This window comes from Panthera leo, chromosome E2, assembly GCF_018350215.1.
Source record: "Panthera leo isolate Ple1 chromosome E2, P.leo_Ple1_pat1.1, whole genome shotgun sequence".
In the NCBI taxonomy this organism is placed as follows: domain Eukaryota; kingdom Metazoa; phylum Chordata; class Mammalia; order Carnivora; family Felidae; genus Panthera; species Panthera leo.
The window spans coordinates 83,657-100,174 of NC_056693.1; the positions used below are offsets into that span (position 1 = coordinate 83,657).

The following is a 16,518-nucleotide window of genomic DNA, read 5'->3' on the forward strand; positions in this document are numbered from 1 at the left end:
GGGGTCCCTTGGGACAGAGGTCACATAGAGGCTTGGTAAAGGGGTGGTTGGCATGCATGGCAGAAGGCTAAGTGCCACATTAGGTGGGGTGTGAGATAAAGAAGGCTGGACTGCTTCCCTGTTTGTGGCAGTGGTTGACAGGTCAAGCGTCTGGGGATGTTCAGTTTGGGAGCGGATGGTCAGCTGTGAGCCCTGCTTCAGCACCCCTCCCAAGGTCTCCAGTGCCTATCACCTTGAAGACAGTGGGCTTCCCACATACCCTGGAAGTCTGGGCTCATCTGTCAGGGATCCTCAAACACCCAGCTCAGTATGGTACCATCTGATTATGAAAAATAGTTATACCCAAGTCTAGGAAGCACTCAGGAAGAATGGCCACCATGCAGGATGTATCTGGGGCTTCACCCTCCCTGCCCCACACATCAGCCTGGACCTCCCCACCTAGAGGGCACCCAACAACCTCCAGCATGTTCACCATGCGACCCTTCCCCCAATCTGAAACACTCTCTCCATTGGGAAGGGCCCAAGAAAGATGCTCTTCCCTATCCCATGGACACCAAGGTGGCTGAGGGCAAATGCCCCCACACCTACTCTGTCCACCAGGGCATGGTGAGGGAATTGAGACAAGGCCCCAGGACCACGGCCCCCACCAAAAGAGGCCTGAAGAACTGGTGAAGTTTTTATTAAATCCACATAAGTAAAAACCATATTGTGAAGGACTGGGGGATGGGGCCACCAAGAAGTAGGAGCCAGGCCACCAGAGGGGGACGTGGGGGAGAGGGGATTTGACAGGACAGAGAACAGAGCCACGTTGGGTTGGCCTGAGAGGCCACAGCCTCAGGGGCCATCACCAGGACCACTGGATAGCTCCTGGGCACTCAGGCCAGCACCAGGCAGGCTCAGCGGTGGGGGCTCCACCAGCACAGCTGAGAACTTGGTGTCACCAAAGGCCTCGTTCATGCGAGTCTCGAAGAAGCGTTGCAGGCCGATGATGGACTGCACATCTGCCTTGTCCTGAGCCAGGCATATTGCAGTAGGTGGGTCCTAGCTCCCTCCTCCCACCTACCCTCCCCCTGCCACCAGCCCCATTCTCCCCAAGCTCACCTCTGTCAGCTTGTTGAACTGCTTAAACATGCGGCCCACATCCTGGGCAAACTCCTGGGGGGAGCTATAGGGAGGTGACAACTTCTCCTGGAGACGGGCACGGATCAGGGTTAAGTCCAGGGTGCCGCCAGGCTGATCCTGTAGACAGAGGCCAGGCTGAAAGTGAGGCCAGGCAGCCCCACCTCCTCCTCCCCCACTGAAGTCCCAGGACTCACCAGGGAGAAAGTGGAGTCAGTAGCCAGCTGGTGCAGGGGACGGCAGGGCTCGTGACAAAACAGGGCCAACAGGACACGCTCACACTTCTATGAACAGGACAAGTGACATCAGAGCCAAAGAGGGGTAAGGCTGCTGAGCAACTCTTAAAGGAGCAGACCCTCACCCTCACCTGCTGGTTGGCTGGCGAGAGCTTGGCCACCACACCAGTGCTATCACCACCATCCAGACTCAGGCTGCCATCTTCCTCTTTCAGATCAGGTAGCACATGGCAGAGAGAGCAACTCCACTCCTCCCTGGATGGAAGGAGAATGAGGGGCTGCACAGAAGCCAGCCAGCCCAGCCCTCCACCCGGCACAGACCCTACACAAGCTTCGCACCCTGGCACATCCTGCAGGGCAGGCAGGTGGCAGTCCAGGTGGAAGCAGAACTCGCACTGGTTGCACATGACCAGATCGCCTGGCTTCTGGCAGACGCGGCAGATGGTGGCACTGTCATCCAGGGCACCGGGGCCACCTGCTGGGGCTGAAGTGCCCTCTGGAGCCACCACCTCTAGACCTGAACTAGTGCTGCCACTGGGTGAGGCCAGGCGGGGGCCCTCAGCGCCGGGGCCCTCCGCCAGGGCCATCAGCACAGGCTTGGTCTCAGGGCCTTCAGTGGCAGCAGGTGGGGCTCCGATGGCCGCCTCTGTCTCTTCCTCCTGCAAAGAGATAAGGGGTGTTCAGCAGGATGCTGATGTGGGCGTTCATTTCCCAGCCAGTCACTTGGGGCAGACTCACCTTGACAATGGCCATGCCAGGCAGTGGAGGGGCACCAGGAGCCCCAGGTGGAGCAGTCCCAGGCTGTCCAGCAGCAGCAGCTGCAGCACCACGCTCAATAACAATGAGATTGTAATCTTCAGTGGTGCTGCCTGGGAAGACTTTGAAAACTGGTGGCTGGCTATCAGCCGTGAGATCCAGGTCCAGGCGCTCAAGGCTCACCCGTGGCACCTTGCGCATGAGGCCACTCACCTCGCCCTCACCTGAGCGGGACCTGTGGGTGCGGCTTGGTGTTAGCACACCCATCCCTATCCCCATCTGGCTCCACCAAAGGATAGCCAAACTCACCGCTTCACACCGGACACATGGGGCTCTGCACTCGAGTAAGGATCGTCTGCTCAGAAAATAGAAAAAAGAAGGTTGGGGATAGACCTAAAGCACTGGAGCTCTCCCACCTACAAGGCACTCACCTGAGCCAAAGCCATAGCCTTCCTGCACCTCCATGGGCTGTGGGCAAAGCAGGTGGACCTCAGTGAGCAGGTGTCCCATACGACCGTTGCCCCTACCCTACGCTGCCAGGGTCCCCCCCACCGCCTGCTCACCTGGCTGCTGCCAGAACCCTGCTTGCTCAAGGGCCCTGGAGCCCGAGGAGGGGCCATGGGCGTAGGGCCTGTTGAGTTGGTGCCAGGACGCTCTGCCACGATCTTGCCTGCATAAAGAAAAAATTAGCATAAGAAGACAATGTCTGAAATGATTGCAATACGTAGCACAGAAAAGAAAGGGACACACCGAAAGCCTCTGCACTCTTGGTCCAGGCATTGAGGTCCCACTGGAACTTCATCTCGCCATGTGGCTCCACAGGATCCACAATCATCTTGAGGGCCCGATGCAGCTGGAAATAGATCTGAAAAAGGGCCAGTGCATGAACATACAGACAATAAAAAAGGCTCCACGGTGCTGAGCGGCACCTGCCTGGATGCCATCACCTGGGTGTCCACCAGCACACACCAGCTTCTTGGAGAGCAGCAGAGCTGTGTTGTTGTCACTCTCCAGAGCCCATGAGGCAAAGCGCAGGATATGTTCCTGGTGCTTCTGGATCTTGGTCATGGTCCAGTGTTGTCGCTCCAGGCGCTCCTGCTGCCCCTCTGTCACCTTCTGCAGGTAGAGGAGAAGACCAAGGAAAGAAAACACCAATGATGGCATCAACAGCCAGCAGAAAGTGCTAGTCCCCAAGACCCTCCCACTGTAGATAGGGTTGACAGCCAGCAGATGGGACCCAGAAACCCTCCCCCCTCAAACGGGGCATACCTGGGCATCGTTGACCAGCACACGGCCCCGCTTGTTCAGTTCCTTCATGATCTGCAAAATGGCCATCTTAACATCCACCTGCACACGCTTCTGTACATCAGACACTTGGCGGATCCTGGGGGAGCAGCAGAGTGAGCCAGGTTAGGAAGGTGCTCAGCAGGAACTGCCCCCAACTATGGCCCTGGCTTCCACACTTACGAGCTGCGAACCTCCTTGGTGTTCTTCTGCAGCGTCGCATGCTTGTCCCCAAGGCGTTTTACCAGTGAGGCCAGGAGCTTGCGCTGGTTCCTCACTGCATCCTCCAGAAACTGATATCTGAGGGCAAACAGAAGTGGGCCTGGGTGCTGAACATGGGAACGGGCAGCACCCAGCCATCCTGCTTCAGTACTCACTGGTGGTCCTTGTGGGTGTTGAGCTGGCAGTCCCTACAAGTGAGGGTGTCACAGCTCTCACAGAACAGCACAAGGGGCTCGTGCTTGTGCACATTGCAGTACACTGTGCGCTCACCGTCCCTGGACTTGGCTGGCCCTGGGGAACAGAAAAAACCATGAGGCTGAAGCTCATCCTTTAGCTATCTCCAACTCAAGTGGTAGACAGAACTTAAGGCCTCACTTCCTACCTCTCCTGCAACCATAGGCTGTCTGCTGGGAAAACCCAAAGGCCCTGCATCAGTGGCCAGGAAAAAAGCACAGGCCTGTAAGCCTAGATCCTTCCTCTCAAAACTCTCTGCCCCAACCCTGACCCAGAGAACTACCCCTGCTCCTTCCAGCTTCTGACACTGACAACAAACTCTAAAGACTTTGACAGAGACCTCCCATCTGCTATTCCCTTTACTAGAACCTTCCCTGGGTAGACACTCAGGAGAGCCCCTCCACCTTGAAAACCTCCACTGGGCTCCATTTCTCCTCTACTTACAGCAGGTTCTGTCCAGCAGAGGAGAGATTATGGCTACTATGGCATCCAAGCACACAGAATGTTTGCTTGCTGACACACACAGAAGCAAATCACGGACTAGAGACACTGTTCAGGTACAGCTTCCTCAGAAGTCATGTCTTGGTTGATCTCTTTAGTAATTAAGAAGTCCACAAACCTTTTACAACCCATAGGCCTACAGACAGTTCTGGCCTCACAAAGCCTTGTCAGGATAGAAAAAGTGAAAATGTCAGACCAAACCCCTCACTGAGAGATCAAGTCTCCTCTCTCTGAGAAGAATCTTGGTGATTAAAGTAATACTACAAAAAGGCCAATACACCGCTACCCCACTCCCAACCTGTCACCACCAGCAAGCTGCTTGAGACCATCTGCCCAATCTCAATTACATCTTGGCTACACTATTCCAGCCTAAGACATACAACACTGGGATACAAATCAACCAGACAGACCACAGTTCCTCCAATATTGCCCCCTCCTGCACCCTGCCTAAACCCAGGAGTCCTTTGCTCCTGATTCCTCATGCCCCACAGCCACCACCTCCATCCTTATCTTCTTGCCAATGCTATGCTATCCTCTGTGACTGAGAAGTCACAGTGTAACTACCAGAAGGCCACACATAGTGAGTTCTGAACCAAAAACCAGGCTAGACTCAAAAAGTCCTTTTATGTGCCACTACCAACATTTACAGAAAAGCCTACAAATACTTTAGCTGAACTTTAAAATGCGTATGATCCGAAGATGAAACATTTCTAAAACTCACTCTCCGTCCATAATGGTCTTGAAGGTTCTTGCAGTTTATCAACACACTGTGGCTCAGAGGCCTCACGTTCCCATACAGAGACTTAACCAGGTTGCCAGTGAATTCTTCAAAAGGCCTCATACCCTTTCTCCAAACTCCCTGGGCTTCCTTGTTGGAATAAGCTGGCCCCTCCCACTGGAGCTTTTCCCCTGAGGAGGGAGTGGGGGTGGGTCCCTGATGAGCTTCCTTGAACCCTCAGTGCAAAAGGCCCCCTGGCATACAGAGCACCCCCCTCCAACCCCCCGCTGTCCGGGACTCTGCCCACTCCCTGCCTGTGGCCTTTTCCCTCCCACCTGGACCAGCAGGCAGAGACTGGCACACCTGAGCCCCAGCCTCCCTATTTTTGACTGCTGCCCTAAAACCCTTCAGGTCGTACCCCCTAAAAAAAAAAGAAAGAAAAGAGAAGAAAAAACCAAAAAGCTCCTTGGGACCCATCCGCCATCTGTAACCAGCACCACAAACAGCTGAGAACAGATGTAAGGTAACCAAGGCTTTTCCCCTCTGCCTTGCATACCAGTGGAGCGCACAGTGTGGTCCTTGGTGTACTTCACCCGCTGGTGTGCCTCCACACACGTCTCACACAGCGGCTCAGAGCACTCCACACAGTAGCTGGTGGCAGGGGCGTTATCCTCACAGCTAGTGCAGCACTGCTGGGCAAAGGCAAAGTAAGCAGAGACAGAACCACCAAATAGGTCCTTACATACACCCCAGGTAATACAACCTGAAATAGTGTCTTTACCTAGCCTATGCAGTCTGCCTAGAGCCTTGCAGTGTGAGAAAAATAAAGTCTGGAACTAGTACCATGTCCCCAGGGCTCCTAGGGTTTGCTGGAGCAGGACATACCTGATTTGCATCCTGGGAGTCTGTGGCAGCCTTGCTGCCACTGTCACGCATAAAATAATTCTCCACAATGTCTTTGGAGAAGCATTGCTGCTTGCACACAGGACAGTCAACCACTGGGGGAAAAAAAAATTCCTTTGTGAGACTCTTGCAAATTCACCTCCAAGCTATAACCCCATGGCCCCACTGAGCCTCAACCTCCATCCCAAGGAGGGCCGGATCCTCTCCTCAGGAAGGAGGCCAAACCCTTCCTTCATCGAACTTGAGAAGCAGACACCCCATGTGAGCGCCCAGCCCAGACTCCAATGCCCATACCCAATTCCGACACGCACTATCCAGGTCCCTATCCTCTCACCCAAATGATCCCCCGCCATCACCACGCTGAGAACCCAATCCCCACACCGAGTCGGGAATGCGGTGGGGGATGGGCTACTTCGGTCGGACCGTACTCACCGGCGCCGTCGCCCGCCGCACCGCCATCCCCCGAGCTGTTGGCGGCGGCGGGCGCCGGAGGCCCGAGGCAGGCACTGCAGGCCGAGTGCAGGCAGGGCAGCAGGCGCGGCTCCCTCTCGGGGCGCAGGCGCTCCCGGCACACACCGCAATGCTCCAGGAGCTCCAGCGCCTCGCCACCGCCCCCCGCGGGCGACGACGCCGAGGCCGAGGCCGCAGCCGCGGCCGAGGAGGCGGCGGCGCGCTTTTCGCCGCCCGCCGAACCCTCGCCCGGACCCGGGCTGGCCGAGGCCGCCGCCGCCGCCGCCGCGGCCGAGGCCGCCGCCGCCGAGGCCGCCATTCACACGCCGCCGGGGGCGCCCAGGGGGGAGGAGGGGCGCGGGGCCCGCCGCGCAGGCGCAAACGCGCTCGCCACCAACGGCTGGGCCGCCGCCGCCGCGAGGCCGAGCGCCGCCACGCGCCGCCTGGGCTACTGCCCGCTGCGCGCGGGGCGCTGCCGAAGCCCGACCGGCCGCCGCCCGCTAGCCTTCCGCCGACGAAGACCGCGCTTCCTCTTCACAGGCCGCCCAGAAACCGAGCCACACGCCACGCGAACAACCGCTCGCCCGCGCGCCCGCTCGCAGAAAGAGCCGCGGCCGGGGGGCGGGACAGAAATAACTGGCGCCGACGCCGTCGCGCAAGCGCGCTGGGTGCCTTGCGCCCGGGGGCGGGGCCCGGGTCGGCCGCCTGAGGCGAGGCCGCGAGTACGCACGCGCCTGAGCCGGGTCTTCCTACCTCCGCCTACACTATCCCGGCGCCGCCTGCGCGGCGGGGGCGGGGCGATTGACATCACCGCTGCAACAGAGTACGCGGGCGGGGCGCGCGCACCTTTAACTAGACGGTGCTCCCCCTCCAGCTCTATCCCCTGGCCGCGAAACTGCGCAGGAGATTTGGCAGTCCAGGCCACCACCTCAATCCCCGCCCCTTAGGCCAGGCCGGAGAAGTCTCCAGTCGCTGCGTCCACAAGCGTTGGGGAAAGAGGCGGGGCCAAAAGCGAAGGGAGACATTGGGTCCAGGGAGCGGGGCGGTGGGTCCCATGCCAGGAGGAAGTCCCCTTCTGAGCCAAGTGGCTGACTTTTGCGTTTTAACTGTTTTATTGTTTAACGTGACAGACACTGAAACCTGCCTAAAGCAAATAGATTCCAAGGGGCTACAGAGCAACGAGTCTTGTGAAATCCCGCCTGACCCCCCAAGCGTCCCCTTCGCATCTTTTAGCCAGCCGCTGCGCTGACTTGGATGCTTTTCCAGGTGGGAGAACTGAATGAACCTGAATAGTGGGAGAATTCTAAGGAAGGAAGCACGGTCGGGGCGGGGTGACGGTGAATCCTGTCTGAGAAGAAAACAGAGTCTGTTTAGGGAGAATCCCACCTAAGGGAGGAAGCAAGATTCATCGGGGAAGGAATCCTGCCTCAGTTGGGAGCAGGATCTGTGCGGAGGTGGGGGTGGAGGGGTGGAGGAGTCCTGTCTGAGAGAGGAAACAATGTCTGGGGGGAATTCTATCAGATGGAGAGAACAAGGCCTGGGGGCGGGGGTGGGGGGGGGCGGAATCCTGTTGGAGAGAAACACGGCCTTTCTGTGGATCCTGAGGAGGAAGCAAATTCTGTGGAGAATCCTGGAGCTAGGCAGGGTCTCCTGGGGAGAAAGAAGTCCTGTCCAAGCTGGGCCTATGGCGGAGGCAGAGAGCTCCAGTTTGATCCAGTTTGAGGTGGGAGCAGAGTCTGGGAGGGGATCCTGTCTGAGGACATTACGCACGAAGAAAACTCGAGGGATGGATGCCTCCGAGATGGTCCCTGGGGTGGCCCTTGACCCCTTTTGCAGGGCTCCTTGGTGCTGAGATCTCTAGTTTCAGGACGAGGCTAAAGGAGGTTGGGGGGGGGGGGGGCGGGGTTCAGCTTTTGAGAGGATGGAGAGAGCATGCCGGATGGCCGTGAGTCCGGCCCTAAGACCCTACTAGGCGTCACCGAGTTCAAATGCAAAAGCTGCGGGCTGAACCGGGCGCCCACGCGTGGTGGCGGTACAGGCAAGTCTGGCCCTACCGGGAGGGGTGTACCCTTTGTTCCCGGGGGGGTTGGGGGACCGCGGGGCTTTGTCTCTGTGCCTGCCTTTGTTCCAGCCTCGCCGCAGCCCCCAAATCCAGGCCCCGCCCCTCCCCCTTAGATGTATCCCCGGGCCACGCCCCACGATTGAGTGGCCCGCCCTCTCCATGCAGCTAACCCAAGGCCTTTGCCTCAGACTCTTGCTTACTTAGATAACAGGGAAGGAAAGTTGGCTAGCACGCTGGGTGAGGTGCGAATAGTGATACGTGCTGAGCATTTTCCATAACCCCACTCCTCACTGTGCCCCAAAATCACTGGGAGGGGGTGACTCATACCTACCCTAACCTCTGGGGCAGACACCAGGGTGTCAGGGCCAGACAGTCAAAATAAAAAGGTGATAGTAGGAGCGCCTGTGTGACTCAGTTGGTTGTGTGTCTGACTTTGGCTCAGGTAATCATTTCACGGTTTGTGAGTTCGAGCCCTGCACCGAGCTCTCTGCTGTCAGTACAAAGCCCCTTTGGATCTGTGTCCCTCTCTCTCTGCCCCCAGCCCCCTATTGCTCTCTCTCTTCCCAAAATAAAAAACATTGAAAAAAGGAAAGTGATGGTAAAGAGTGTAGGAGTGGACTTTCCTAAGCGCTACCCCCAAACACCTGTGGGAAGGACAATTCTGGGCGGAAACAAGTGCAGAGGTCCTGAGGCCGACCAGGCACTGAGAGATCAGTGAGGTCAGGAATGGTAGGAGATTTCTGGGGGATCCAAGAGGTTGCTGAACAGCTGCCTAGGGATAGGTTTAGATTGGGTCCTCTGGTATTGCCCTGCAATAGACTATGGCAACTGACCCTGTGCTTTCAGTGATTCCTGCTTTTCTCTCTAAACAGTACCTCCTTCCTCCTGGGCCTAGTACTTTCCTTCCCAATACATGGCAGCCACGCAATCAGAGTATAAGCACCATATCAGGTACTGGGCCACTGCCAGCTCCATTGTCCAAATGCATAAACCAAGTCTTCTGTAAGTGCTGGGACCATACTGGGGGAGGGGGAATCAACGGGAAACCAGGCTCAGACAGACTGAGAGAAGCACCAGGGGACACCCCAGGCCAAGACAGAACCTTTGCTCAGAGGTCCAGAAGTACATGGCATGACATGGGTACATCTTGGCTCCGTACCCCTCAGTAGGCCAGATCAAGTAGTCACTGGCACCTTATACTCTCATCCTCTGTGCTTGTTCACCCTTTATAGCATTTCACACTTCCCAGTCCTGGACCACTGGAAACTGTCTATATTCTGGCCTTGCAGACAGAGCTCAAGGGATAAAACAATGCATAAGAGTCACTCAGACTGCACCCATGCCAGACGTGGCCTGCCCACTGCTTATTTGGGGCACCTACTTGCAGACAGCCACTCTCTGTCTTACCCAAATTCCACACCTACACCTGGCTTGCCCTGTAAACTTCAGGTGTCACTGCCAAAGCCACTTCTGGGGAGGTCTTCTGGCTGCATCATTCCAATCTCTGTCTCCATCTTCACAGACTTCATCTGGGAACTAGGTATTGTGACAGTTGTGCAACATCATGAATGTACTTAATGCCACTGGAATTCTTTTCTTTTCTTTTCTTTTCTTTTCTTTTCTTTTCTTTTCTTTTCTTTTTTTGAAAGAAACAGAACAGGTGAAAGTGTGAGCAGGGGACAGGGGCAGAGGGAAAGAGAGAGAATCTTAAGCAGGCTTCACACCCAACACGGAGCCTGACGCAGGGCTCGATACCACGATCCTGGGATCATGTCCAGAGCTGAAATCAAGAGTCCAACGCTCAACCGACTGAGTCACCCGGGCGCCCCTGAATTGTATACTTTAAAATACAATTGTATACATAAAATACAGCACCTGAATGGCTCTGTTGGTTGAGCGTCCGACTCTTGATACCAGCCCATGGTCGTGGGATCAAGCCCCGCATCAGGCTCCACACTGACAGCGCAGAGCCTGCTTAGGGTTCTCTCTTTCCTCTCTCTGTCCCTCCCCCTGCTCACTTGTGCACTCACGCTCTCTCTCTTTCACAAAATAAATAAACTTTTTTTTAAATAAATAAATGAATAATAAAATAAAATGCAATTGAACCTTGGGACACCTGGCTGGCTGTCCATAGAGCATGCTGTTCTTTATCTTAGGATTGTGAGTTCAAGCCCCACATTGGATGTAGAAATTACTTAAAAATAAAATCTTAAAGGGGAGTCTGGGTGGCTCAGTCTATTGGGCATCCGACTTCGGCTCAGTACATGATCTCAGTCTGTGGGTTCTAACCCCACATCAGACTCTGTGCTGACAGCTCAGAGCCTAGAGCCTGCCTCAGATTCTGTGTCTCCCTCTCTCTCTCTCTCTGCCCCTCCCCTGCTTGTGCTCTCTCTCTCTCAAAAATGAACAAATATTTTTAAAAATTTTTTAACAAGAAAAAGTACAGTTACAGTACTATACTGTATTTATAAAAAAAAATTCACATGTAAATGGGCCTACCCACACAGTATTTTACCACACACATAAAAATCATTTTTGGGCACACCTGTGTAGTTCAGTCAGTCAAGTGTCCGACTTTGGCTCAGGTCAAGATCTCACGGTTCATGGGTTCAAACCCCTCATCGGGCTCTGTGCTGACAGCTCAGAGCCTGAAACCTGCTTCAGATTCTGTGTCTCCCTCTCTCTGCCCCTCCTCCACTCATGCTCTGTCTCTCTCTCTCCTTCAAAAATAAACATTAAAAAAAACTTTTTTTAATCATTTTTTGGTGAGAACCCTAGACTGTCCCTGCTGATCTCCAACCTCACCACTTGACCCCAGCCACACTAGCCAACCTGTTGTTCCCATCTCAGTGCCTTTGCAGGTTCTGTTTCTTCTGCCTAGAATATTCTTCCACACCTCTTTCTCACTGATTCCTTCTTTCCCTTCACATTTCAACTAGAGCAAATCAAACTGCTGCATCTACCATGCTGAACCCAGGGCCTGCCCCACAGTAGACACCCAGTAAATGTGTAAAAGAACAAAAAAAAAAAAAAAAGGACAAATTAATGCATGAAGATGATGACTGTCTTGACCCTGCCAGTTTTGTGAGCTACAAGATGAGGTTAGGGTTTACTGTTTGTTTTTGTTTTTTTTATTTTAAGTAGGCTCTATGCCCTATGTGAGGCTTGAACTCATGACACCAACATCAAGAGTCACATGCTCTACTGACTGAGCCAGTCAGTCACCCCTGGGCTATCTTACTTTTTAATCTTTTTTTTTTAATTGAGTTACAATTCACATAACATCAAATTTATCATTTTAGCTTCTTTTTTTTTTAATGCTTATTCACTTTTGAGAGAGAGACAGACAGAGTGTAATCGGGGGAGGGGCAGAGAGGGAGACACAGAATCCCAAGCAGGCTCCAGGCTCTCAGCTGACAGCACAGGGCCGGATGCCAGGCTCAAACCCACAGACTGCGAGATCATGACCTGAGCCCAAGTCAGATGCTTAACCGACTGAGCCACGCGGGTGCCCCTCATTTTCGCTATTTTAAAGTATACATTCGATGGCATTTCATACATTCACGATGTTGTACAATCACTACTTCTATCTAGTTCTAAAATGTGTTCATCACTTCAAAAGAAAACCTTGTATCCATCAGCACTCACTCCCCATTCCCTCTCCCATCAGACTCTAGCAACCACTAATCCACTGTCTCTATGAACTCTTTAATCTTTTGATAAAGGCTTATAATATGGAGAGAAAAGGTTTATTTATTTTTGAGAGTGCAGCAGGGGAGAGACAGAGAGAGAGAGAGAGACAGAGGATCTGCGCAGAGCCCAATGTGGGGCTCAAACTCACAAACCATGAGATCATGACCTGAGCTGAAGTTTACTTAATGGACTGAGCCACCCAGGCACCCCATGGTGAGCATTTCATCACGTATATTATTGTTGAATCACTATGTTGTATACCTGAAACAAATATAATATTGTATGCCAATGACACAAGTAATTTTTTTTAATGTTTATTTATTTTCGAGAGAGAGAGACAGACAGAGCACAAGTGGGGGAGGGGCAGAGAGAGAAGGAGACACAGAATCGGAAGCAGGCTCTGAGCTGTCAGCACAGAACCTGACATGGGGCTAGAACTCACTAACCATGAGATCATGACCTGAGCTGAAGTCGGATGCTTAACCGACTGAGCCCCCCACGCCCAATTTTAAATGAGGGTTAACTGGGTAGCTCAGTTGGTAGAGCATGCAACTCTTGATCTCAGGGTTGTAAGTTCAACCCATATTGGGAATGGAGCCTATTAAAAAAAATTTTTTTTTAATGTTTTTAAATGAGACACTAGAGAGCTTGCTGTGGTGACAAAGAAGAGCTTCTGTGAGTACACAGTGATATAGCAGCCTCCTACCAGCCAAGAGAAGAAGCCTAAGAATGACATCTACTTTGCCAGCACCTTTATCTTGGACTTCCCAGCCTCCAGAACTGTGAGAAGTAAGTTTGGGTTGTTTAAGCCACCCAGCTATGGTACTTTGTAATGGTAGCTTGAGCAAACGGATTGTCAAATTTCCCTCTGCCTCACTCTGATAAGGATGCGTGTGATTTTACATTAACAGCCCATCCGAATACCTCAGGATAATCTCCCCATTTCAAGATCTTTAATTACAATTGCAAAGATTCCATGGCAACGGATGCAGCGGATCCAGAACCACGACTTCCGCCCGAAGTGGAGGAGCAGGACGTCAGCGCACTGCCCGTGTCCTGCGCTGGAGAGAGCAGATGAAGCGCCCCCGGCTGCCTGGATTTAATGTGTGGGTGCCGCTCCTGGAGCTGTTAACTTCGAGTCTAGCTTGAATTATGGGATTTGGGGGGACCGTTTCACTTAATTAGCACTAGTTTTGAAATGTCTTTGTGAGTAGGGTTGGCACGGATGCACCAATACGGAAGACTAGGAGAGGGGTCACTTATCTGTGTTCCTATGGAAACTATTTGAATATTTGTTTTATATGGATTTTTATTCACTTCACTAAAGAATTCCCCTCAGCTGCTGGGCAAACGTTTGTAGCTTGTGCGTCAACAGAATGGGCCGAAAGCTTAGTGCTGTGACTTGTTTTAAAAATGAAGTATCTTGGGGGCACCTGAGTGACTCAGTCGGTTAAGCGTCCAACTATGGCTCAGGTCATGATCTCACGGTTTGTGGGTTTGAGCCCCACATGAGGCTCTGTGCTGACAGCTCAGAGCCTGGAGCCTGCTTTGGATTCTCTGTCTCCCTCTCTCTCTGCTCGCTCTCAAAAATAAACATTAAATTTTTAATAATAAATAATAATAAATAAAAATAAAGTATCTTGAAATAATTGGGGGAAAAAACACAACAATTGCAAAGATTCCTTTTCTTAATATATAACACTTCAAGGGGGCAGGGATTAGGATGTATATATTTTTAGGGACCATTTTTCTGCCTACTGCAGTCCACATTTCACAGATGGGAAAACCAATCTTCAGAGAATAGGAGTTGTCCATAGCCCCACGGGCTGCAGGAGTCCAACGCACTTTGGTCTCAGGGTGCCCTCACCCTTTCCATCTGCTTCCTTCCCAAGGGAATCTGCGACTCCCAAGCAGGGCAAGGAGGGAAAGGACAGGAGACTTCCACAGCCCAGAATTTCATCCCTTTTCCTGCAGAAAGGAACCAGGGCTCCTGGGAGAAATGATTGATTCCAAAACTAAACAGAGAAAGTCCCAGGTGAGCCTGCAACATCTTGTTATGCCACAAAATAAACACCCAAAGAATAACAGGAATATATTAAAAGGACACAGAAACCAAACCTGATGTCACAACTCAAGTATCAGAAAAATACTGATGGTCTTTGGCTGACATACAATGAATCCACCCTACACATGAGTCCTTAAGTGTTCTCAAAAAGGAAAGAGCCAGGAAAGTAAGCCCATCTGTCACCATATGATATCACTTTTGACTGGCCCCTTGCTCTGGGAAATCAACACTGATCCTGCCTTTCCAAGGGGAACTGTATTTGATGGTAACACGTGGCCCCAGTTCTTGCTTAGATAATTAAATTCTGGAATTCATAAAATATCATTTTCCAACCCATTGTGAGATTCCTGAGCAGGTCAAGATTATCAATTGTATACGATATGAGGTGACTAGAGGGTGTGGTATGAATATGATCATCTGGGAGGGGACACATGAGTGGAAGTAGACAGTCAGGCTGTCACTACCCCCACATTAGGGTCAGAAACACTAAGATCCTTCATGAGATGCAATGGGACCCATCCAACATGCTCTGACAGGTTGTAGCCAGTAATGTTTGGCCTGAAACCCAAATCTCTAGATCTAGTTTCTCATCTATGAAATGCTGGAAGAAGGGAGAGAAGTAGCCAGTGGGCCCATCCAGAAGCAAGAGATGTCCTACCAGAAACTGAGGTCCACTGTCCTCTATTTGTTTTCACAGAGGGAGCTGTAAATCTCTAGCCAGACACCAGATCAATGGCTTCCAGGGTGGAACAGAAATGGATGCAGACTGTACAAAGGAAGTTTTAAGATGAAGGATAATGTTCTAAACCTGATGGTGGTGGTGTGCCTGGCTGGCTCATTTGGTGGACGATGTGACTCTTGATCTCAGGGTTCTGAGTTCACGCTGCACGGTGGGTGTACAGATTACTTAAAAAGAAAAAACTTGGAGTGCTTGAGTGGCTCAGTTCGTTGGGCGTCTGGCTCTTGTTTTAGGTAGGTTCATGATTTTACAGTTTGTGGGTTTGAGCCCCTCATCGGGCTCTATACTGACAGTGCAGAGCCTGCTTGAGGTTCTCTCTCTCTCCCTCTCTCTCTGCCCTTCTTCTGCTCTCTCTCTTTCAAAATAAATAAATTATATAAATAAATAAGCAACTAAATATAAATAAATAAATAAATAAATAAATAAATAAATAAATAAATAAATAACTTTGGTGTGGGGCACCTGGGTGGCTCAGTTGGTTAAGCATTGAACTCTTGATTTTGGCTCAGGTCATGATCTCACTGTTCATGGGATCAAGCCTTACATCAAGCTCTGTGTTGGCAGCACAGAGCCTGCTTGAGATTGTCTCTCCCTCTCTCTGTGCCCCTCCCCTGCTTGTGCATGCAGGCACACACACTCTCTCTCTCAGAATAAATAAAGATAAAACATTTTTTAAAAAACTTTTTAAATAAAAATAAATTAAACTGGATTGTGGTGATAGCTGCACCATGATGAATATTAATTTGCTCAGAAGCTTTGAAGGCTACCCGCAATGGGTGTATTTTATGGCATATAAACTATACTTTATGGGCATCTGGCTGGCTCAGTCAGAAAAGCATCCAACTCTTGATCTTAGGGTTGTGAGTTCAAGCCCCACATTGGGTGTAGAGATTACTGAAAAAAAAAAAAAATAATAATTAATTAATTAATTAAAAAATAGTTTAAACTAGGTGCGCCTGGGTGGCTCAGTCGGTTAAGCATCTGACTTTGGCTTGGGTCATGATCTCACGGTTTGTGAGTTTGAGCCCCATGTCCGGGCTCTGTGCTGACAAACGGCTCAGAGCCTAGAGCCTGCTTCAGATTCTGTCTCTCTCTCTCTCTGCCTCTCCCCTGCTGGTGCTCTGTCTCTTTCTCTCTGTCAAAAATAAATAAACATTAAAAAATTATTAAAAAATAGTTTAAACTATACATTAATACAACTTTCATACAAATGGCATGGACAATAATAACATGAAAAGAAATTCTACATTATTCGTCATAAGGGAAGTGCAAATTGAACCAGTTCACATCCACTTAAAAAAAAAGAGAGAGAGGGGTGCCTGGGTGGCTCAGTCGGGTAAGCATCTGACTTTGGCTCAGGTCAAGATTTCATGGTTTGTGAGTTCAAGCCCCGCATCGGGCTCTGTGCTGACAGCTCAGAGGCTGGAGCCTGCTTTGGATTCTCTGCCTCCTTCTCTCTCTGCCCTTCCCCAACTTGTGCTCTCTCTCTGTCTCTCAAAATTAATGGAAAAAAAAATTGTTTTTAAAAAAGGACAA

At 51.6% G+C, this 16,518-nt stretch overlaps 1 protein-coding gene and 1 long non-coding RNA gene across 2 annotated transcripts; one reads left to right on the forward strand and one right to left on the reverse strand.

The window, feature by feature from the left end:
- Positions 1 to 663: 663 nt before the first annotated feature.
- TRIM28 (tripartite motif containing 28) lies at positions 664 to 6,757 on the reverse strand. Its single transcript, XM_042920629.1, has 17 exons — positions 6,406 to 6,757; positions 5,956 to 6,068; positions 5,627 to 5,759; positions 3,773 to 3,908; positions 3,579 to 3,695; positions 3,381 to 3,495; positions 3,081 to 3,227; positions 2,862 to 2,976; positions 2,675 to 2,781; positions 2,543 to 2,579; positions 2,421 to 2,466; positions 2,094 to 2,346; positions 1,695 to 2,014; positions 1,487 to 1,610; positions 1,317 to 1,403; positions 1,102 to 1,239; positions 664 to 1,011 (listed from the first exon to the last, which is right to left on the reverse strand). The coding sequence occupies exons 1-17, from the start codon at positions 6,740 to 6,742 to the stop codon at positions 835 to 837; spliced, it is 2,502 nt and encodes an 833-aa protein (XP_042776563.1). The 5' UTR covers positions 6,743 to 6,757; the 3' UTR covers positions 664 to 834.
- Positions 6,758 to 7,270: 513 nt separating this feature from the next.
- On the forward strand, positions 7,271 to 15,209 carry LOC122208306. The gene is made up of 5 exons (XR_006197192.1): positions 7,271 to 7,689; positions 12,815 to 12,967; positions 13,090 to 13,284; positions 14,071 to 14,213; positions 14,941 to 15,209. It is a non-coding gene; the product is annotated as an uncharacterized LOC122208306 (long non-coding RNA).
- The last annotated feature ends 1,309 nt before the right edge of the window (positions 15,210 to 16,518 follow it).